The sequence below is a fragment of the Haemorhous mexicanus genome, chromosome 2 (genome assembly GCF_027477595.1).
Source record: "Haemorhous mexicanus isolate bHaeMex1 chromosome 2, bHaeMex1.pri, whole genome shotgun sequence".
Classification (NCBI taxonomy): Eukaryota; Metazoa; Chordata; class Aves; order Passeriformes; family Fringillidae; genus Haemorhous; species Haemorhous mexicanus.
The window spans coordinates 116,785,393-116,807,478 of record NC_082342.1 but is presented as its reverse complement, the minus strand read 5'-3'; the positions used below and the strand labels follow the sequence as shown (position 1 = coordinate 116,807,478).

Genomic DNA, 22,086 nt, shown 5'->3' with positions numbered 1-22,086 from the left:
GCTGGAGGCTCCAGGGCTGACACCAAGCTGGGAGGGAGGATTGATCTTCTGGAGGATCTGGACAGGTCGGATGCGAGGACCGAGTGGTGGCAGGTTCAACAAGGCCAGCTGCTGGGTCCTGCACTTGGGGCACAACAAGCCCCTGCAACTCCAGCCTGGGGAAAGAGAGTCTGGAAAGCTGCCCGGAGGAAAAGGACCTGGGGTGCTGGTCGGCAGAAGCTGTGCCCAGGTGGCCAAGAAGGACAATGGCACCTGGCCTGTGTCAGCAACGATGTGACCAGCAGGACCAGGACAGTGATTGTGCCTCTGTACGGAGCACAGGTGAGGCCGCACTTCAGGTGCTGTGTCCCGCTCTGGGCCCCTCCATTCAGGACGGACGCGGCACTCGGTGCCACGGGCCGCTCCACGGCGAGGTGATCGGTCACAGGCTGGCCCCCATGATCTCCGAGGTTTTTTTCCAGCCTTCATAACACTGTGATCTGTGGGGTGCTCGGGCGGTGGAGAGCCCCGGCGGACTCCGGCCGGTGCCTCCCGTGGGTGAGCCGGCCCCGGTGGTGCCGACGAGCCCCCAACTCCGCGATGCCGCCGCGTCCATCCCCGCGCTCCGCCTCCCCGCGGTGACGGCAGAGCCCGGCGTCGCTGACGGCATCAGGCGGAGCCCGGCGCGGCGCGGACAGGCCAGGCCGGGCCGGGAGCGGGGCAGGGACGGGGCCAGGCCGGGCCATGGCTCCCGCTGCCGTGCAGCCGCCCGAGGTGCAGTTCGCGCAGCGCTTAGCCGCCAACGAGAAGCGCATCCGAGACCGCGCACTCAAGAAGCTGCGGAGCTACATCGGCGTGCGGACCCAGCGGCCCGGCGGTACGGACCGGGGCGGCCCGGGGGCCGGGGGGGCGGACAGGGACCGGGCTAGGGACGGGGACGGGGACAGGGAAAGGGCCCGGTGCCGTGGCGGGGGCAGCGGCGGCCCCGGCGGCCGGACAGCATGGGGACGGAAGGAAGCACCACGTGCGCGCCCTGAGCCCGGCACGCCTCCTCGGGGCTTCCTCTCGGGCTTTTTTTTTTTTTTTTTAATTTTTTTTTCTTTCACTTTACTTTTTGCTTTTACTTTTTTTTTAATTGTTTGTTTTACCCATGTATTTTTCCATAAGTACGCTCGTGTTGCCCCGGTGCTGCCGCAGGCGCAGCCCCAGCGCCCGGGAACCGAGGCACTCGTGGATCCTGGCTCGGGAAGGATCTGCTGGGATCGAGGGAGGGTCTCGCTGGCAGCATTAACAAATCCGGGGTGGGAGCGGGATGGCTCGTGTGCTCTCGTTCCCAAGGAACAGGGCGTAAATGCACTGAAGTGACCCAGGCTGGAAACATACCGGTATATGCAGAATAAAGTTTCATCTTCTGTTGTTTCTATGAGGTGATGTCTGTTTCCATGACTGATGTTCAGGAGCATCGGAGGGAATTGAGGAAAGCTAAGTTATTTTTCAGCACATGTGTAATTGCAGCTGGTTCTGTATATCCCATTTGGGTTACCTGTTACCTCCACTTCATGGTATCAAAAGCTTTTTTCCTGCGTTTTTCCAAAAATTCTACTTGAAGCTGTATATTGGTACCTTAGAACTAAGAGTTCAGTGGCGTCCCTGGAGTCAATTTGAGGCTGGCCAAGCCAATCTGAAGGTCCGTGCACCTGAAACTGTGCACATGTGCACAGTTTTCACATGCATGTGTGTTATTCCTATACCTCATATTACATATAATACATATAATGTAATGTAAAATTTATATTCTATGTTTCTTTTATATAAAACATATCTTTTATAAGCTGTTTTATACATTATTTTCTTACCATACATTTATTTATTATGGCAAATTACATCTATCATTTATATATTAGAGTATATTTTTATATATATATATATGGCCTTGGGGTACCAGCCTAGAGCTGACCCCAAGAGCTGAACTGCAGCTGGAGTGCTGGTTGGGCCTCTGTGAATTCCTTGAAAAGACTGTAGAGTGAATATTGTTTCTTGCCTTTCCAAGTAGTGTTTGACCCATTTGCCATGTCTGACAGAGGGAAGGACAACCAGAACAGCCTTACAGGGTCAGGCCAGGGAGCCAAACAGGCATTATCCCATTCCTGGTAGTTGACATAGATCTAGGGATTGCCTGGGGACTAGGATGTGTACATCATGTACCTCCCAAGGACTTTCTATTTTTTAGCTCTGGAGACTTTTGGGGGGGGGTGTTAAGTAGTGCTCTGTGCTTCTCACTCAGATTCCTTGCAGTTTGTGGAAGGAAGGACAGGGGTGCCCATAACTGAGGGAAAAGGCTGCAGGTTCAGGCGCTGCTCTAAAACATCATGAAGACATCACAGGGAAATGGCTCAGCTGGGCTGTGAACCTCTTGCATGTTAAAATCAGCACACCATGGAATGCAAATGAGTAGGAAACAAGGGTGAATAATTTCCAGTACCTTACTTGCTGTTAGGTACTATCCAGACTGGTAGTATTGAAACAAAGATTGACTTCTTCGGGCTTGGAGAAAAAGCATGTTCAGGAGAGAGGGGTTTTTTAAAGTTATTTATTAATTAGCACTTACAATTATATATATAAAGTACATAAAGTTATTTATTATTAGCAGTTATTTATTAATTAGCAATTACATTATAATATATACTGCTATACCCATCCAGTGTTCTGAGAGGGATTCACACATCAGGCAACCCAGTTAAGATGCCCTGTCCTGAGGAGTTGGGAATGTGCTGACTTTTGGCAGAAGTGCTGGAGTTCACCTGATGTTCAGGGCTGTCAGGTGTTTATTATATAGACAGGACTGCTCTGTGTGGTCTGTGCTAAGGCTGAGGGAGCTTCTTCAGAGAGCCAGAGCTCTTAATTTTCAGCAAGAAGTTAAACTCTGTGGAAGGCATTGAACTACCAAATGAATGGATGAAAGAATAGTAAACAGAAATAACTTCTAGTAAAAGAGGGCAGATTGCTCGGGGGGGTTCCCTGTCTGACAGAACTGCATTTACTTGGGCCTGGATCTGTAAAGGATTTCTGTAATCTCCACTGAAATGTGCCTCTGTGGATCTGGTCCATTGCAATTATCTGGAATAGGAAAAATTGTAGCAAATTCAATGATAGCAGTGTCAAAGCAGCCCAACTCCCAGACAGAAAGGCTTGCAAGGCTTGCATTAAAGTAGCTCTGAGTGATTGTAACACCTTAATCTCAGCTCCCACAATACACAGAACAGAGTTGCTGTGCACAGGGACAGTTACAATTCAAGCCCTAAAGGCAAAATCTTTCTCAGGATAGGTTCAAGGTATAGAAGGCTTTCAGTTCTGGGCACTGTGGTTGCTAATATAATGCATTCAGGTTTTAAAATAACCATACTTCAGTGGTTTTTATTTGCCAGCTGTGGCTGGGGACAGCGCATAAAGTTGAAGAACAGAAAACACAATCTTGAAACTACTCTTTTGAGGCACTAGGATAAGAAAATTGCTCTAATTTTTGGTCAGAGTCGTATGCCAAATGGACACAGGACTGCCTGCCTAGGACACTTTAAAAAGCCCTGTGTGTATGAAAAGCAATCCCATGAAAGTCTGTTTTCTTCCCTCAGAGCACAGGAACAGGCTGTCCAGGTGGAGTTAATGTCCCTGGAGGGATTTAAAAGATATGGCACTTGGGGACATGGTTTAGTGAGGTCCTTGCAGTGATCATCTGAGAGGTCTTTTCCTACCACAGAATAATTCTGTGATTCAATTCTGTGAACTCATGAGCCCCATTTACAGGTAGCAGGTGATGCCTCTGTCTGATGCCTCTGGAGGGTTAATGCTGCCTGTGAGGTTAAAACTGCTTCATACCACTCAGTATGTCACATACCATTCCCTTAAGAAATGTTATTAATTTTAATATTTCAATGAATATTAAAACAGATAATCATTTATTTCATGTTTTATCGTAACAGTACTGTCAAATCTAAGTGAAAATTATAATTAATGCTTAATATTACTGGACATATTGCTTCCTACATAGCATTTTGCACATTTCCTCACTTCCTCTCTTTTCAAGTAAGCCGGGCTAATGTGTTTGCAGGTGCTTTTGTCTGAGTGATAATTGCTTTCAAATGACTTGGTCCAAGGGGAAGGTGCACAATTTAGATCTTGCATTGTGTCTCAAGCTTTTTGACTGGCAGACCCCTGAGACAGTGATCTTTTTGGTGCAAATTTGAGCTTACTGAAGATGATGACCTTTTCAAAGTGATTTTTTAATGAGATTGCTTGGGAGTATTTAATAGGCCATAGTTTGAAAATAGCTGTAGTAGGTCATTGTAGCTGCATTGTAACAATGTACTGTTATAATTTTACTTCACATAAATTTACCTGATGTAATGAAAAATCCAGTTCTTGAGCAGGTATTCGTGGCTTTCCATGTAGTACTTTACTTCTGGAATGTGAAAATATTTTTTTGCTGTTAAAATTCAGGTGTTGCTACATCCCAAGAATACCTGTATCAAAAAAACTTTCATTATAGTTGCTCAGGCTCTTTGACTATAAAGTTTAATGTAGAATTAAATGTGTTGATTGCTGTAAGTTTATTTTATCAAAACAAACCCCTAGTAAGGAGTAAAACTATTGGTAGAGTGTGAGACTTCTGTTAAAAACAACAAAAAAAATGTTTCTTGTAAAATTATTTCTGTTACTCTCATTAAAAATTTCTTTCAGACTTAGTGTTAAAAATATGCCAGAGGTATTTATCAGAATTATCTTGATATTCATCTTACCTGTGATTGCTTTGAAATCTTTGTTGTTTTAGTACAAGGTAGAAGCTTACAGTTTCTATTGCTGTCCTATGCCAAATTGCCTTCCAATTAATGTGCTTACAGTAGCAACCCAGAGAAAATAACAAAAACAGAGAAGAAAGCGGGGAGCAGAGGGAACTGCATGAAAATATTTTGATGGAAATGTGTGGTTTTTTCCTTTCATTCAGACTTGTTCTGTACTGTAGGTGGCTTCAGTCAGGAAGAACTGCTGAAAATATGGAAGGGCCTTTTCTATTGTATGTGGATGCAGGATAAACCTCTGCTTCAGGTATAGTAACTGGGTTTGTATTTCCTTGGGGGGGGGCCCTCCAAAATACACTCTAGGGACATACTAATTTAGAATGCAGAAAATTATCTTTTTGTCCCTTCCCCTGCAGCCCATCTGTGGCATGTACAGGAGAAGAGGTGACTGTAACTCAGTGATCTGAACGTGAATAGATCATCTTTAGAATCACCTTCTGAGGGGCAGGTGTAGCTGTTTACCTTTCAAAAGGAGAGCTAAAATAGATGCCTCATGAAATGTTGATTTTGTGTAACTAAAACAGTAACAGCAGGTTGCAGCTACAACATTTGTGCAGATTTTAGTGTAAGAGTTCCACACTTCCTTTTACTTTGTTAGTTCAGTAGCACTTCCTCTACTACCAACTTTGTCCCTACTGCATATTTTTGTCAACTTTTACTAGTTTGTCTCCCTGCTTTCCAGAGATACTGGTTTTGGAGTGCCAGCTCTCAGTAACCTCAATTTTCAGATCACTTGTCCACATGAACAAGGTTTATCTCACACATAGCTCACACCCCTCCACAGAGACCTGCATGAGAGCAGTGCATCATCACTGCATCATTTATTAATTCAAATACATGTGGTTCTTCTCCTAATTTAATTTTGTCTGCTGTCAGAAAGATGGTTTGTGCAGAGATCTGGTAAAATGAACAGGTTTTGATACCCTTGAAACTTCTCTTCCAGCTGACCTAATCCCAGTGCAAGGATAACTGCTGTACTAAAGCAGCTGTTGAGAGAATGGCTTTCCTTTTGAGAGATGTTTCATGAAATTCATACTTCTTGCTGTTTGCTGGTCATGTGTTTAGTGAGGGGACCAAACTCTGAAACATCCTACACTAACTATATTTATTTACTTTTAGGAGGAACTTGCAGCCAATATCTCCCAGCTTATCCACGTGTTTCAGAATACAGAGACTCGTAAGTACTATTTAATTACCTAATGCTTTGTAGGGTGCTTCCCTCTTTGGTGGTTCCACTATCACAGTGACAGAATAAATATAGACAGAGGGGCTGTTTTGGTGGCTTTTTCTTTCCTTTTTGTCCAACTGGTCAGTGTGATTCCATTAAGGGAGGCGGGAGCTGCAGGTTATTTCTGGCTATTGCAGAAGAGCTGTGTCTTCAGTGGGATACAGGTGAGATTTTTGAGGACAGGTAGCAAAACTTGTCCCCTTACTTCTCCATTCTGCATAGACTCTTCTGTGTATTTCCTGCTCAAAACCAGCCTTGTTTTATGAGCTGTTAAGCCCCTGGTATTCAAACTGCTTATGAAATGGAGTACTCAGTCAATGCCAAAAACGCATGGGTAGAAATGGGAGCATTTTGCTCAAATATGTGTATATAACACATTGTGTGTGTATATAACACACAATTGATACAAATCTATCCCTGTAATTAAACTTGTTTTTAAAAGTAGCTGTGTGCCTTTTCTTGCATTGTTCTCAAGTTTAATTCATTATGGTACCAGTGTCAAGCCTGTCTTGCCACAGCTCTGTCCCTGTCACTAGGAGAATCCTAGGGAAGTGCATCCCTTTCTTGAGATCCTTTCAGATCAGCAGAACAGCCCACTGTGCCAGACATGCAGGTGTTTCTCCTTGCTCCCTTGCAGGACACCTCTTCATCCAGACATTTTGGCAGACGATGAACCGGGAGTGGAACGGGATTGACAATCTGCGGCTGGACAAGTACTACATGGTAATTATACCTCTCTGGTGGTGTAATTAATAAGAGGTAATTATACCTCTCTGGGTGGTGGTTTTTTTCTAGAAAATGTGTGGTGCTGGTGTGCTGTAAGGTAGCTCTGTCTGCACATGCATTGGTGTGTATTGTAAGAGAAGACAAGGTATCATCTTCTTGACGCATTGCAAGAGATGTTTGTTTTAAAGGCTTGCACTCACCACTGCATGAACCTAAAAACCACCACAGTTTATGTTGTGGTCAAGTGCTTTCCCTTCTATCATAGTGATTTTTCTCATTGATTTCTATACTGGAATATAAATACTGTCTCAAAGGACACTATCAACATCAGTTTAGATCAGACTGTTTAAAGACTCTTTTATGACTCTGCACTAGAACCTCAACTTTCCACCAGTAAAGTATCCACTGTAGTACATTGAGTAGTCAGAATTCTTTCTGTAGGAAACAGAATATTTAAACAGGAACTAGAAGCTTAAAAAGCATACTTTTGTAAAGAACAAAATCCCATTATCTTCTTTGAAAGAAGTTGATTGCAGGCACATGCACTGGTGTTTTTTCTTTCCCAATATTAGCAGATAAAAGCTATTTCAGTAAGTTAAATGTTTTGAGCCAGTTGAATGTGGCTGTTTTACATGTGACTGTCTCTTAGTGCAATTTTCAAGTAAATTAAATTATTATTGTTATCATCTCACCCATATTGTTGTGTCCAGTTTAAGCTGTGTCTTTTCTTAGATTAGGGCAGTACTTAATGAAGAAATCAGGGGTGTGAATCAAGAGAAAGCTGTATAGAAAGGATAATGAATTTTTGTGCCTAGCATGTGAAAATAGTTTCTTGTCCTTTTTGCAGCACACTTCTGTTGCATTTCGTGATAGAGAATCTGTCAAAACATTCATATAAAGCAGCTTCCACTTTGTGCTATAGAGGTTGACCAAGAAATCTGTTCATATTACAGCCACAGTGGCTCCTATACCTGTTTTCATAAACAGCAAGTTTAACAGATTTTGTGCTTTGCAGCTGATGCGTCTGATTTTGAGGCAATCCTTTGAAGTGCTGAAAAGAAGTGAATGGGATGAGGGGTAAGCAGATTTCTGAATGTTGTTGCATCATGAACAAGTCACCCAATATACCTGCATTCAAATATATTTTTATTTAATAGATTCTTCTTTTCCATAGATGCCAGTGTCATGAAGTCTTAATATTAAGGCTTATTTGTTCTTCATATCACTTTGTTTAGTAACACAGTAATGTGCTACACGTCATTAAATTAAATACAGTATTTAATGTATTTAGTTTTCTGATGTAGCCAGAAGAGCTATCAATGAAATATCAGCTACAGAGAGACTAGACAGGGAATCTGCGCCCCAGAAAAAATTTTTGTGTGTGTGTTTATGGCTTTCTGATTGGCTCTGACTTTTTTTTTAAGTATTTATTTTATTGTGGTTAATCATGGTGACACGTCTTCTGATAAGGCAGAACCCCTTAATTGTAACTAGCCTCCTGTTTCTTGTAAAAATCAGTGGGTTTAGTTGTATTTCTTCCATATTCTATTAAAAGGCAAATAATTGTAGTCATTTGCTCTGTCTAGATCTCTTGTGCCACTTCTAAGCTTGTTGTCTTTAAGTTGATGAAGAGATTTAAATCTTTTAATTGAAAATAACCCAGTGTTAAGGTTATGCTTTCTCTCGCTCACTATCTGAAATGTGGGATGCACACAGGCATGTTTTTGTGGAAACAGAAAGGAATGCAGAGCTAAAGGACACCCCATCCCTGCTGTTCCACTGCAATTTTGCACTGGGTAAATGCCCGCAGGTTGAAGAGATGAAAATGTTCCTTGACATGAGCAGAAGGTGTGTGGCGAGGTTTGATGAAGCTGAAGCCCTTCTTCCCACACACATGGTCACCCCAAGTGATTTCTGACAAGGTTTCTTATGGCTTTGGCCTCCATCTTTCACTGGAAGGAGGCAGTGTGGGGAGAGAGGATCATGATTCCTTTCTTTGCAGAGTGAGGGAGCTCAAGAACTGCCTTTCCTCCTGAGTGGAGCCAAGAAGCTGCCTAGCATGACTTTCTTCCCTCTTGTCTTTTAAAATGCTTTTGAAGAAACATATTTTAAAGTAAAACTAAAAGAATGTTTATGGTTTTTCAGTGTTCTTTGGGACTGGAAGTGTTTGTTCTGGGCAAAATTGCAGCAGGAGTCAAAGAATGCCAGGGGACAAAGCTTGGAATATACAAAACTTCATTTTCCTGAAAGATAGCAATGATAGGCCTCAGGGTAAAAAAAAAAAAAAGGAAAAAATTCAAATTGGGTAGCTGTCCAGAACTGTAAAGAAGTGGAGTTTGTTTTCAAGAAAGAGTTTGTTTTCAAGGCAAATAAGACATGAGCAATTGAATATTAATATCTTGGGGCTTTTCCTCTCTATTTTTTTTTCAGTCTAGTTGAACCATTGCTGCAGCTATTAATGAAAGAAGTTATGGACCCAGACAGCAGTTCTCCCACTGGGATAAAGTTCCATTTCATTGATATCTATCTGAATGAATTGGCTAAAGTTGGTGCAAAGGAGGTTAGAAAATACTTTGTAATTTTACTCATGTTTGATGTTAACTGTGGCATGAAGCATCTGAGAAGAAATGTAATTTTTCGGTAATGTAATTTTTAATGGTTTTAAATATAACAACACTGAGTAAGCATGAAGAAAGTTACTTACTACAAGTTATGCTTTTGCTTTTGTTCATGTCTTTGACTGTGGGAATATAGTAGTTTCTCTCAAGTTCCTGAGTACTGCTATGCTGCTTCAAATTGAGGTTGGAAAAATAGTAATGAAATAGTTAGACTGTTCTCATTTCTTTGTTTCAGAGGGGACTCCGTGTAATTTCCCTTGCGTGAGCATGTTTTCCAGTCTTTGCTTTGGCAAAGGCTGACATAAAGCCTGCTCTTGGCTTGTTGTGTAGCACCTAAATAGAGGAAGAAAGTGAGCTTTCACAGTTGTCTAATATTTGCTTATTGTTGTCTGTGCATTGTGCAGTTTACCCCCAAATCCAGATGTTTGTTTTGCTGGTGACATCTGTCTTGCTCTGCTGTGTGTTGCTGTGACAGTTACTTGAAGACCCTTAATTTTGACTGCTGTTCAAGTGGGGCAGAGTTTTGCAGCAGCAAAGCCAAGGAGCATCTCTCCTGTCCCTCCACCCTTCCTGCTGCCCCATGTTCATCCCAGGCTCCTCCTCAGTTACCTCCCCTTGTCTCTGGCTTCTGATATTTCTCCTTGCAATGGACAAAGCTGTCAGCACTTTTCTATTCCTATTCCTTGCAGTCTGTATTCAAACCAATCCTGCCTGCAGGTTTTGAGGTCCTGGATTGTGGATCAAGAGAGAGATGAAGTCTGCACCAGAGAATTGGAGCCCAAATAATTTCTGCAGCTCCACAGTCACACAGCTGTAGCTAAGCCACTCACTGGAAGCCTAGAGAGGGGAGTGAGTCCCCCAGACTATATGAAATCACAGATGATGCTCATAAGTTGGATTTTGAAGGGAAGAGTCTTTATCTTTAGCTCTACTGTAGCTGAGAGGGTTTTGGTGCAAGCAGCCCAGTTAAGAGAAACCCAAATCCTATTCTTGTCTGCTACAGACCTTTGGGAAAGCACACAAAATTATTTAAGCTTTCTCTGCCTCATGATTCCTTATCTAAAGTAAGAAGTTTTGTTGTATTTCTGTACTCAGCAGAATAAAGTCTGCAAGGCAGTCAGTGTTTTGATAATACTTCCAGGGAAAATCTGGAAGTTAGTGGTAACAAAAAGGTCCTGGATACCTCTGCCAGCTGGAATTAGATAATATGCTGAAAGACTGTTAAAGAAGATCCCCCAACACCAGTTCCTGTACAAACACCAATTATCAAGGAATTTCAGTGTACACATACAGTATTTTCTGTACTCACTTTTTTTTTCTTTCCAATCAAACAGCTCACAGCAGACCAGAATCTCAGGTTCATCGAACCTTTCTGCAAAATTGCTGCCAAATCAAAGGAGTAAGTTTGATGAAAGAATAAATATTTTTTAAGAATTAAGAAACTCTGACTATGGTAATAAATGGATCAAAGAATCATAATTTCAGAATGTAGAGAAAGAATGGTATTTTACCAGCAATGTGCACAGTCATATGAAGCTAACTTGTATTTATCAAAGCTATAGATAGTCTCCATGGATTTATAAGAACTATATCAACCCTTGTTCGTTAATTTGTCCAGTTATTTTAATTTTTTTAATGCATAGAGCAGCTGAGCTGCTTCTTTGCAGTGTAATACAGGTCAGCATAAAGAGTGAAATTTAAGAGGGGCACATTAGCAGGACACTGCTTGGATTAAAGGATTTCTGTTTAGGGAGTAACAAGTTGACTTTCATCATCTGAAGAGCTCAGTGTTCTTCCACATTCTTTCTCATCCATTTTCCCTCAAATTCCCACTTTTTTAACCTGGGAGGGAGGGTGTTTATGGTCTGCCTTTGGGCTCACCCTGCTCTCTGCGACAGTCGGCGTGTGCTCCACGCTGTGGCCACTGGTGTCTTTGAGATGATCGTGGATCAGTCCCCCTTCGCCATCGAGGACCTGATGAAAGAGCTGGGTACCAACAGTGATGAGGAGAATGTTTCTGAAGGAGGCAAACAGGAAAATGAAGAGATGCTTAAAACCAAAGGTAAGGAGGAAACTCTAAATTGCCCTGATAAGAGTTGCTAGGAAACCTGTTTCCTGAAAATATGTTTCTGCTCTGAACCAATCAAACATATGTTCAGTGTGTTGTAAAGATAATTGTGTTTTCCTGTCTTCCCTTCAGATGTGCTTAATAAAGCTTGTTCTTTTGGAGTCACTTATCTCAGACAAAATATTAATATTCAGTCTATTTTCTATAATAGCAGACAGATCTCTGTCAAGAAAATCAGCACAGAAGGCTGAAAACACAGAGGATATTAATGAAAATGCTGATGATGGGATTGGTGCTGTTCTTCAGGTTTGTGGCTCTTTTGCTCTGTTACTGATATTTCTGCTCTCTTTTTTCGCCATCCCTTTCAAGAGGTGCAGAAGTAAAGGGTGTTAATGGATAAATATGTTAGAAAATTTTAATCTCCTGATTTATTGTAATTATGGTATTTATGTAATGTATGTTCTGTGAGTGGTAATAAAATAAGTCCATGTTTAAATTCTTCTTTTCTCTCTCCCATACCTTCTGTTTTCTCCTCCTCCCTTCCTGTTTCAAGAGTTAAAAAATGTGTGTGCTAAAATCAAGTCAGTGAGGGTGGGGAAGCAATCAGCCTAATTTTCATTGAACATGGATGATGGGATACATAGGAGAGAGGGTAATGTTACAATTTGGGTTTTCTAAACCCAGGGCCAGTGCAGTGTAGTGATTCTGACAGATCCTCTCATCAAACACACATGCAGGTGGATACACTTCATGAATCTGTGGCTTTTAAGCAAGAATTAGGACATGGCACACTTTAAATCTGGTATTTAGCTAAATATTTATGGGAGTTTTGAAGTGGGTTGGCTTCTCTCTGGAGTAAGAAATCAGGGTAGGAACGTTTCAGAAAGTGATACCAAGTTCAGCTGTTCTGTTAATGAAGCAGCCATCTGTACAAGTCAATGTGTGAAGGGGGCGTAAATTTCAACAGAGGAAAACATTTTGAGTTTAAAGGAGGTGTCTGTTTCAAGATGTGTATCTTTACAAGTTACCTATTGAACTTAATACTTGATATATTTGTAACACGAGTTGCACTGGGTTATTTTGCATGGATAAACTAAGAACAGCTGTGTTGTACTTCCCTCCTTCAACAGTTTGATTACAAGGCTGTTGCTGACAAAATCTTCGAATTTGCAAGCAAGAAAAATACACCTTCCCTGAACAGAAAGCGGCTGTACAAGCTGGTCAAAAAGTGAGTTCTGCTGAAATACACCTTGTCCTAAGCTACTTTGATTTTCTTTCTGCCCAACCTGTCTTGTCCTGACACCATTGTCATGCTGTTCCTCATTGGTACCAGCCAGCTGCAGCCAGCTGGGGTTTATCTGCACAGTGTGGGTTTGAACTGCAGGATGTGACATCAGCTTGGGTGTGATGCAAGGAACAGATGCAGGAAAAGTGTTAAATCGTTGTTTTCTCAATACTTTCAGTGATTTGGTTTGAGTAGGGGGATTACTGAGGCAGATCTTTTCTGGAGTTTGTAACTTCCTATGCAAAAATATGTTGTTCCTGTTTTGACAAAACCATAGTAAGTGCAGTGATGCTGTTCTGCTAGTGTTATTAATGGTAGTGAATGAGTAATAATGTTTCGATTTTTCTTTTCTCCCTCTCACCTGCAGGTTCCAGGACTTAGCAGAAGGTAAGGACTGAGCAGCAGACAGAGACAGTAGTCTCTGTCTTTATTTTCCATTAAATTACATATAATGTTCCCATACAATGTGTATTGGAATTATTTTTTCCTTTTTTTTCTAATGTGCATTTCAAGAATATTATATTGGGGGGTTTGTGGGGTTTTAAAATCTCACTAAGACACATTACACATATTTTGGAGATGGCCAAATTCCTTTCACAATTTGAGCAACCCTGTACTTTGTCCTTAAATGAAAGATTATTATTTTTGCTTAAACAAATAGGAATGGGTCGTATGCTTTGAGGGTTGGGTAGAGAAAGAGGAGTTGTTTCTTCTTCCTGTGAGAGTTGTGCTGTTTATGAACAGCATAACTATTCATAGAAGTAGGACTCTCAGTTCTCTGATACCTTATCCTTCCTCAACAGGAATCTTCCCCCAAGATATTCCTGAAGATGTTTCTACAGATGAAGATGATGATGATGATGAATCTGGCAGGCGAAAGCGAAAGAAAAAAGCTGTCAAGCCTTGGCAGCAAAATGAGCTGGAAAAAGTAGAAGGTAAGGCAAGATCAATATTTGGGAGAGAGACAATCTGCAGTGACTTGTACAGTTTGGCAAAGTGTCCGATAAAAGCTGCTCTGAGGAAGGCAATGCTATTGTTCAGGATGTGCTGGTTTGTATCCTGTGATGAAGGTTAAATGTGAAATTCAGTTCTCATTGAAAGTGGGAGGATTTCTCTTCCCAATTCTGAGGCAAGCATCACCTCAAAAATTGCAGTCAAAATCAGAACTGGAAGCAGCTGTCTGCATTGCTCCTTTGAGCAGGTGCATTTATTGTAGGAAAGCAGAAACATATCTTAAAACAGGATGAATGTTAGAATATAAGAATTTGGGGATGCTGAAATACTGAACCCTTGAGTTGCCCTTCTGATGGGCTTAACAGGTGGGTAATAAAAACTCTTTTTAGGGATTTTGCTGTGAAAAATAGGATTGCCACAGGGAGTGATTTAGATCTCACCTGTGGCAAGGCAAAATTAACAAAATGTTAATTAGGCCAGACGTCATCAGGCTGCAGTGTCCTGAGCAGCTGTAACAGTAAAACTGTTGTGTAGGCTGATAACAGGAAAACGGTGCACCTATTTTAAAAGAAATGAACAAAAATAGAATACAGTTCAGTTACTGGAAGTACCTTTGTGTTTCACATGTGTGTTGTGGCATTCTTTTTGGGATGGATTTAGAGGATAAAGAAGACCTGTCAAGTGGGAAGGTGCCATCAGTTCCTCAGAGGAAGAGGAAAAAAAGGAAGAAGAGGGACAGCCCAAGTGCTGATTCTGGAACAGCTGATGGAAATTCTGAGGAGGGAAAAGCTGAAACATCTGGATCCAATGCTTCTAGCCAGGAAAAGGTGCCAGAAAATAAAAAGGAGAGGAAGAGAAAGAAATTGCTAGTAAATGAGGCCAGTGAGACCGCAGATGTAGCAACTGACACCAGAGAAAATCACAGTATCTGTGTGCAGAACAGTCTGACTGATGCAGAGCAGAATAAAAAGAGTCAGTTGAAGAAAATGAATCCAAAAGTGCAGAATGTTCCTGCAAAACCAGCGTGTCAGAATGGGCCAGCCACTGCCAGTGCAGCAGAGGATGTCAGCCCTTCTGTCACTGTGTTACCTCCTAAGGCTGTGAAAAAGAAGCAGAAAGCAGGGGCTGTCCTGGTGAATGGAGATCCCCCTGTGCAGCAAACTGACCTGAAACCCAGCAATGAGGGCTTGCTGGGGACCCTGCCAAGAAAGGCAGGGGCTGAATCTGCACCCTCCAGAAAGGTCACACTGAAGACAAAGACACAGTTAGTTGGTTTGGAAGGGATGAAAGTCTCCAGTCAGAATGGAGCAACTCTGAAAAAGAAGAGAAAAGTGAAGGAGGTGCTAAACTCTGTCGAAGCCAATGGAGTTCTGGAGACTGTGTGCAAGAAAAACAGGAAGGTGGTATGTACATCTCGTTCTTTTCTTTGCCTGCTTCAGGAACTGCCAGGCTCATTTTCTGATCTGGCTTTAGCTTTCTGAGCATGGGGCTGCATGGGCTGCTTGCTGATGTCATCATGCATTGTCACCAGAGAAGAACTTGATTCCCCAAAATCCACACACTGCTAGTGTCACACTCTCCTGTACAATCACAATAAATCCTGTCCCAGCCCCTCAGCTGGAAGAACCCATCTAACTGAAAAATGGGATATTAGGGACAAGATGGGGTTGTCTTTTTTGTTGTTTTTTTCTTTGGTCCCTGGGTTAATGATTCTTTTGCATTGGGTCTCTTTAAGCTTTACAGCATGCTCACAGAGGGCATCATATTTTGGCAAAACAGTGAGAATTGGGAAGATGGAACATCCCTTCTGCAGCAGCATCACACAAGATTAGGATCAGCTCCTTGTGAAACTGCCCACAGCAATTTTAGGAGTGGATTCTTCTGCTTGCTCACTGCTCCATCTTGGAAAAAACTGATAGGACTGTCTGGGGAAAGGATTTGGGAAAGGGAACAGACACTGGAATAGAGAATATGACACTGTGACCTTTAATGGCTGTTTGATCACATGTATGAATAGTCCAGGTTTTAAAAACACGACACTGTGTTTGTTCACTAGGAAGACCCAATGTCTTCTTCAAAAATGTATGCCTTGCAGTTTGAGAACAACCAATTTTTTTTATCTCTCTACTTTGCACCCCCATTTTCTTCTTTGTAAGAAGTAGAATGGTGTTGATTTTTCTCAGTGTTTTGAGAGTCAAAAGCATTTTGCACTGTATGGTTTTGACAGTGTGGCTGAGAAAGAGAGTGCAGGTGTTCTTCCCTCTCCTGCTACTGAAATTCTTTTTAACTGCTCATTTCCCACGTACATGTTCACCCTAACACATTCAGGAGTTTAGTTACATTCTTGGAGTGTTGCTGATAGTCTCACTTTGGTGGAAAAAAATTCATGAAGCACAGATGAGATTATGAGTACAAAAAGAGTTAAAGCTTCATGTTTTGAGCCTATGAGCTCACTTCTGTTTGACTTATGTTTAAACCTGTAGGATTAGTTAAGTAGTGCAGCCTTGTATATGGAGATAGAACTACTCAGTCCTTCACAGGAGAAAAAACTCATATTGAAACTTTGCTTAAATAGTAATAAAATAACTGGCATTTTCTGGTTTTGATGATGAAGTGCTGAGAGGGAGGAGCCAAAAGGTTTCTCTCTCCCCACTATTCAAACTGCATTTCTCTCTCTGTGGGGCCTCCAAAGTAGGAACCATTGGCTTTGTCTCCTGTTGCCTCAGTATTCCATGTTTCACACCTGGTTTTTCTTTGCCTATAAAAGTTTAATTTGTTAGAAAATATGATTATGACACCCCCATCTCTTTCTGTGAGAGTTTGCTGCAGGTGACCAAAAGGTTCCAAGACCTGTGATAGATTCAAGATAAGAAGTTCCTGCAGACTTCATGGGAGTGAGTTGTTGGCACAACTTAGCAAGGCACTGAGGGAAAGGCAGCAGCACAACCCCAGCACTGGCCTGTTGGCTGGCAGGGCATGGGCTACTGGGTCACTGTTCATGTGGAATTCCAAAAAAATTATGGAATTTGCTTTTTCCTGCGCAGTCCACATAGTTGTGTGAGTGTGTGTGTTAAAAGGGAGGGAGACAAGGAAAGGTACTTGGAAGTTGAGTCAGGAGGGAAGGGAGAATACTGATGGAAGAAAGAAGAGGTCAGGGGAAACCTTAAAATGTACAAATGCAGAGGCACTTAAGCTTTGCTAATTTTGTTTTCATTGCTTGAGAAATAACATGTTGTTTTCTTTCCTTGTTTTAGTTATGTAATCCTGGCCTTGTGCCCAGAAATGAGGGGCTTGTTTTGATTCTTGATTTCAAGGACAACACACACCTCCAGAGAGTTAGCTTCAAATATTCAGAGGGAAGAGGAGGAGGAGAAGGGAAAAAAAACAGACGAGATCAGCATTATTTCACAGTTGTCTCCATAATTCAGAAAAGGAGAAGTCTTGTGGTTTTTCCTTTTACTTGAAGCAGAAGTGACTTTCAGATCAAAAGAGGCAATATCTGCTTACATTTTCCACAGTTTGTCAGTGAATACCTTTGGAATTCCATGTCTGTAGGTTGATGAGAAGCATAACTGAACTTTCCCTCACCACAGTCCACAGACAGCAGGTTAGAAAGTTCTGCCAGTGCAAGTCCTAAGAATTGCCTTGTACTGGAGACAAGAATTGCTTTAAATACCATAAAAGTATGAATTTAAGTCAGCAAACCAGTAGCACTACACAATAGCTGAATTTCTGAAAGTGTAGTCAGATTTCATACTCCATTTTTTTCTTCAAAGTCTTCATCTTAGCCCAAAGCTGTGTTGTTCATTAGTTATTTATCTTATTCATCCAGGGGTACCACAGAGGAGTTTTTGCTTATGGTGAAGGGAAAAAAATAAATGATCACTTGTATGCAGGAGAGATGGATCAATTGCAAAGTATCCTCATGCACATGGAGAAAATGTGTTTGTTTGCACTCTGCTGGGCTTGGCAGATCTATTACAAATTCTTCCTTTTGTTCTTTGCAATGACTTTCCTATTTCTGCACAGAGCTTGCCTTCAACTTCTGCTTTCTGTCATGCTAATTGCAAAATTACCTACTGGGAGCTAAACATGGTGATTAACTGATGTGAGTGTGTGGTTAGCACTGGTCACAGCACTAGGTATTAGATAATACAGAACTTTGTACTGAAGCATTTGTCCCTTTCCCTCCTTGACAGGAAAGCAGTGCTACTCTGTCACCATTAAAGAAAAAGAAAGCAAAACCAGGAAGTGATTTTGTAAAATTTGAAAAATCAACTGTACCAAAGGCAGTGTTCTTCAGGAAAGCCAGAAGCACCATCTCTTCCACCAGGACACCCATGCAGGTGAGATCTCACAAAGGGTAGCTGAGTCTGGGAACAAATGTCTTCCCAAGCCAGCTCCTCATCACTCGTGATGTCTTTTCCACTCCCTCTAAGTCTCCTAACATGAGCAGATATTAACTGGAAATGCTGATGCTGTAGACAGAGTCACACATGGCTCCAGAGTTTCAGAAAATGAGTTATAGACGTCTCTGAAATCTCTTCTTCCTTTCCCTCTGCTTTCAGCCTTCTTGTTGAACACACACCATTCTGAATCTGCTCATTTCACAAGAAAGCAAAAACAAACTGATTTCAGTCTTGCAAAGGGACTTTGAGCCTCCATTTCTTGTTTATGGAAAGTGGTAACAGTGCAGGGCTTCAAAAGTCTGCCCTCTTCTCAAAACCTTTTTAACATTTAAAGCTTTTCAATTCCTCTTAGCAGCTGAGGCCCGAGTGCAGTGGGGCCAATCTGTTTAACACACAAATATCTTGTTTGTTGTTGACTTACATAATGACATTAAGGAGAGTATGTGATTTCTGCACAAATGGAATATGTTTGCTTTTGGCTAGGAAAACAGTGCTCTCTTAGCAGCAGTCAGTGCCAGCGGATTGGGGCAATTCTAAGCAAAATGAAGGAAGAAGTAGGCTGTTTTACATCAGTGGGTGCAAATGAAAGAACTCAAAGCATTGCCTCAAAAGTCTTATTTTATTTCATGTCTTTATTTTGCTTTATAGCTTAACAAACTGCAGACACCCAGCTCCAAAAGAGTCACATTTGGCTTGAATAAAAACATGACTGCAGGTGAGTCTGATGTGTGTTTGTGTGTGTGTGTCCACAGTCTCTCTGGTAACTGAGGAATGGGGAAGTGGTACACACTCACACACCTGTGGGACACCTCTAAAACAGGATGGTTCTGTTCCTGCCTCAGTATTTGTGTTCAGTTTACAAACCCCTCTCAAGTTCCTTTCCAGAGGAGATGGTAAAGTTTCAGCCCTGCAGCTAGACTTGAGCAATTCCAGGGTGGTGCATTAGTGACCTGCAGAAGGAGCCTCACGGGTGGATAACTGCAGCAGGGTGCTGAATTTACCTTCCTGAGTTGCCTGTTTGCAGAGCCCCTCTGAAAATACGTGCACTTCACAGTCTTCTTTGCTCATTTCTGTTTCCCATGCTGACATGCTGATAAAATCAGACTTTGTAGTAGCAAAGTTTGCTTTTTATTTTGGCTGCTTGTGGCTTATGAATGATCATGAGTAGATAAAGGTCACTTCCCTTCTTAAGGAGGTGGTATTTTCCCTGTTAAATAAATGTCTTGCTCCATAGCATGCAATTATATTCCATGTATTCATTTAGCTACTTTTTAACTCTCTGAAGTGTGCAAAAGGTCAAGTTCAAATTGAGAACAGTGTATTTAGGTAAATGTCTTCATGTTAATATAACTCAGCTGAACAAAATGAAAAATAAGTGCCTCCCTGCTGCCTGAAGGGATGGCCAAGAGTCTCTAGAGTTGTTCAGCAGTCAGAGTAGAGATACTGCTTACCCACTGTCATCTTTTAAATTCAGTGGGGTGTTTTTCAGGATAGCTGGAACACTTCTGTCTGAGCAAAAGGCCCAGGGTCTCTGGTGCTCTGTGGAACCACAGTGCATTGCAGCAGACCCTGTTCCCCGAGGGGCTCTGCTGAGAGATGTGCTTCACCCCCACCTCTTTTCTCTGCCAAGGCTCCTGAGCTTTGCTGGATCTAACTCAGGCTTCTAGGGCTGGGAAATTCCACAGTTGATTGACAGGCACAGTTATTCCAGGGGTTGCATTTCATTTTAATTTGTTGGCTTGTTTTTCAACAGAATTTAAAAAGACTGACAAAAGTATATTGGTGAGCCCAGAAGGACCCTCCCGTGTGGCTTTCAATCCTGAACAGAAACCTCGTCATGGGGTGCTGAAGTCACCCACAGTGACCCCAGCAAAAGAGCCCCAAATGAAGAGACCATTTACTATGTCAGCTAAGAAGAGACCAACTGCTGTGGACTTCTTTTAAACCAACAAATGTGGCCTACTTTTGTACAGGACATTTTGCTAACCTAGAATGTTCTCTGGAGGTATTTTGAACTTCTTTATTTTTTTAAGTTAATACAAATTGTATATACAAAATTCTGATTATGACCTGGGTCATTGCTATTTTGAAACCACTTCCGCTCTACCTTGAAATACTTGTTTTGTCTTTTTACAGAAAAGAAAAAAAACCCAATCTCTGCTCAGGTTTGATCTACAAAAAGTATGGTCTCTGCCCATGTCATTCCCAAGAGACTTGTCCATTTAATTAAGGAATGTTCAGGGTTTGATTGTTCCTGAGATTTATTTTTTTTTTTTTTGAGCCAGTGTAAGAAAACTTGCACTTCATGCTGTTAAACTGTCTTTCATTAGACAGAGTTTAAATTGGAAAAAAGGAATGCAAATTTTAAGCCTACTTGGTCATGTATTTATATATTTTAAAATTCTACAATGTCATTTATCATGTGTCACCCCTGGCATCCTGTTAATTCTTCTGGAAATAATGATTACCTTGTGTGTCTGTTGATTAACAGCTGGATTTGAGTAGCTTTGCAGCTAGCAAGAGAGCTTTCCCCAGGATAAGAAACCCTTAGCTGTTGCTCAAGTGGTCACTGGTGCAAATAAACCTTCACAGCTGGTTGCCTGCTGAGCTGGGGACAAGCCACCCCATTATTTTCAGTAATGCAAGTGCCATGGCTGGCTTGAGCCTGTCACACTGTAAGCTGGCTCCTTCTCTTCACTGAACTGAAATTCATGCTGGAGAAATCTTTGATATTTCCAGGTCTTCCCTCAACCCCCTCTGCTGCCTTTCCCGAAGGTCTGACAGGACTCCTGGGTTTCTGCTTTAGCAGCTGGTGTCACTACATTGAGCCAGAACTCAGCCCTCATTCAGTGTATGAACCTCTGCCTGAAGTGAGCTAGATGGGTGTAGTGCATCTTTGGGTAGGACACATCTCTCTGAAAGCTTTGTGCCTCTCAGTACAGGGTGAAACTTTACAGCCCGTGCAGCTTGGTTTTGGTTTTGATGTAGAATCAGATGTCCACTTGGCATTTATTGGAGTTCAGTTTTTATTTGGATATTTTATTCCTACTCTGCATGTTTTGTTTTTAATTTGCTTCTTTGGTAAAGATTGAGGTGCATTGCTGCAAGAAATCATTTATGTAATCTGAATGGGAACAGTGAAGAGGGGAAGAGTAAATTAAAATAAAACCTTTTTTGATACAATTGGAAAATTTGAAATCTTTCTTTGGAAATTTTCCTTATGTGAATGAGGCAAAGGCTTTGCAGCAGATCTCTACATTAGAGCTCAGCTTGGAAGCGCAGCCTGGTGCCAGAGCAAAGTTATTCATGAAACTTCACACCAGTTATTCCTGTGATCCTGTAAGAGAGAGGGTGAACCTGCTTTATTACCTTGTCTTAGGATAACTGGATTATCAGTTAAATAAACTGATAAATGTTTATTTAGCTACTTCAGCCAGCAGAAGTACATTTTGTGACATATTTGCATACTTCAGTGCTGGTTTTTACCAGTCCTCTGCCAGATTAGTCCTCATAAGCAACAGTATTGAAACTGTTCTTTGTACCTCACCTACAGTTGCTTCAGAATACTGGGGTACTCCCAAATGGCTGGGTGGTCTCAGCTGCTCAATTCTAATCCGTCCCAGTTCTCTCACTAAGTTTGTGACAGTCCATGGTTTGTGGTACTGCCAGAAATTAATTTTGCTCTTGTCTTTTCCCATTCATAGTGAAGGACTGAATTTCATTTGGTTTTGGTATTGGTCTAGGTTGTAGCTCTTTCTGTGATCAATAAAGAACTCTGGAGAATACATTGATAAATGAATGATGCTCATTTATGCAAGTATAGTTCATTTATGTTTTAAAAAGCTCATTGTATATTAGCATAATGGATTTTATTGACAAGATGATGGTAAGTAGGGTGTAACAGCCTGTTCAATATGTTGTACTGTTACTTTGTCCTGTGGGTGAAAAGTCTCCTGTGGAATATGC

The 22,086-nt window shown here is 41.7% G+C and overlaps 1 protein-coding gene across 4 annotated transcripts; it reads left to right on the top strand.

Moving 5' to 3' along the window:
* Nucleotides 1-644: 644 nt before the first annotated feature.
* Nucleotides 645-21,915, top strand: RRP1B (ribosomal RNA processing 1B). Of its 4 annotated transcripts, none has more exons than XM_059840038.1 (16): nucleotides 645-856; nucleotides 4,997-5,079; nucleotides 5,952-6,009; nucleotides 6,698-6,783; nucleotides 7,802-7,863; nucleotides 9,217-9,346; nucleotides 10,739-10,803; nucleotides 11,303-11,466; nucleotides 11,681-11,778; nucleotides 12,603-12,700; nucleotides 13,125-13,144; nucleotides 13,561-13,692; nucleotides 14,372-15,114; nucleotides 17,911-18,057; nucleotides 18,769-18,835; nucleotides 19,874-21,915. In XM_059840038.1, the coding sequence occupies exons 1-16, from the start codon at nucleotides 724-726 to the stop codon at nucleotides 20,062-20,064; spliced, it is 2,277 nt and encodes a 758-aa protein (XP_059696021.1). In that variant the 5' UTR covers nucleotides 645-723; the 3' UTR covers nucleotides 20,065-21,915. The 4 variants fall into 4 exon arrangements, with proteins under 4 accessions (XP_059696021.1, XP_059696020.1, XP_059696019.1 ...); XM_059840037.1 differs by having other exon boundaries at nucleotides 4,979-5,079; nucleotides 11,684-11,778; XM_059840036.1 differs by having other exon boundaries at nucleotides 4,979-5,079.
* Nucleotides 21,916-22,086: the final 171 nt, after the last annotated feature.